Here is a 786-nt window from a genome sequence, read left to right as displayed (position 1 = left end):
TTGTATTATACATGAGATTGTATTATACATGAGATTGTATTATACACGAATAAATACGGTTGTTAAATCCAGGTGGACCCTTTTATTTTGGTTGGGCAGAGTAAACAGGTCAAACGTTAAACGTATCGATCAAATAACCTACACACACTGCAGCCAGCCTAATGTAGGTCCACCACGTGACTCAAGAGTGGAGGTTTATGTTTTTCTGGTTTTACTACCTGACGCGACAGAAAGCCCCCTTCCTGTCCAGCCAAACGTAACGCAGCTCTTCAAACAGGTAGAAGCGCAGCAGCGTTTTCTGAAACAGCAAACATAAAGTTTAAAGCCTGAAGAGAATTTCAGTCTGAGCTTCGTCCTGTTTATAAAAACAAACAAAACAACCTTCTTTCTGTTTGTACCTCATTTTTGTGCAGCTGGACTGTATCTGTCCAGTCAGCTTCCTCCTGATGTCCCAACATCTCCAAACTGAAGCAGAAACGAGTGAGAAAACTGCATTTTTTAAAAAACGTTTTAGCCGTTTTATTAGCTGTTGCAGGACAAAGACATGGAGCTCACCTTCCCTCCTCCACCACCTCTGTCTGCACCTCCACCACATGCTGCTGGCCAGAACTGTCCTGGCAGGGGAAAACAGATTACACAAATATGAATACATTGATTTAAAAAAATGTTTTACAAGTGAAAATATAAGAAAGAATAATAACACAAGGTGTCAAGCATTTAGTTTCTCACTCTTAGCAGCAGAACTTCTGCCAACGCCAGCGGGCAGGAGCGGCAGCGGGCGAGGAC

General features: G+C 42.5%; 1 protein-coding gene across 1 annotated transcript in view; it reads right to left on the bottom strand.

Moving 5' to 3' along the window:
* Nucleotides 1-218: 218 nt before the first annotated feature.
* LOC106511696 (probable cation-transporting ATPase 13A2) overlaps nucleotides 219-786 on the bottom strand; it is a gene marked incomplete at its 3' end in the record, with an annotated part of 7,733 nt that continues 7,165 nt past the window's right edge. The window contains 4 exon segments of the mRNA XM_014000441.1: nucleotides 219-298; nucleotides 399-465; nucleotides 556-614; nucleotides 730-786. Coding sequence (XP_013855895.1) covers nucleotides 219-298; nucleotides 399-465; nucleotides 556-614; nucleotides 730-786 — 263 coding nt within the window.

Source organism: Austrofundulus limnaeus, unplaced genomic scaffold, assembly GCF_001266775.1.
Source record: "Austrofundulus limnaeus strain Quisiro unplaced genomic scaffold, Austrofundulus_limnaeus-1.0 Scaffold3098, whole genome shotgun sequence".
Lineage (NCBI taxonomy): Eukaryota > Metazoa > Chordata > Actinopteri > Cyprinodontiformes > Rivulidae > Austrofundulus > Austrofundulus limnaeus.
This window is presented reverse-complemented; position numbering and strand designations above follow the sequence as displayed.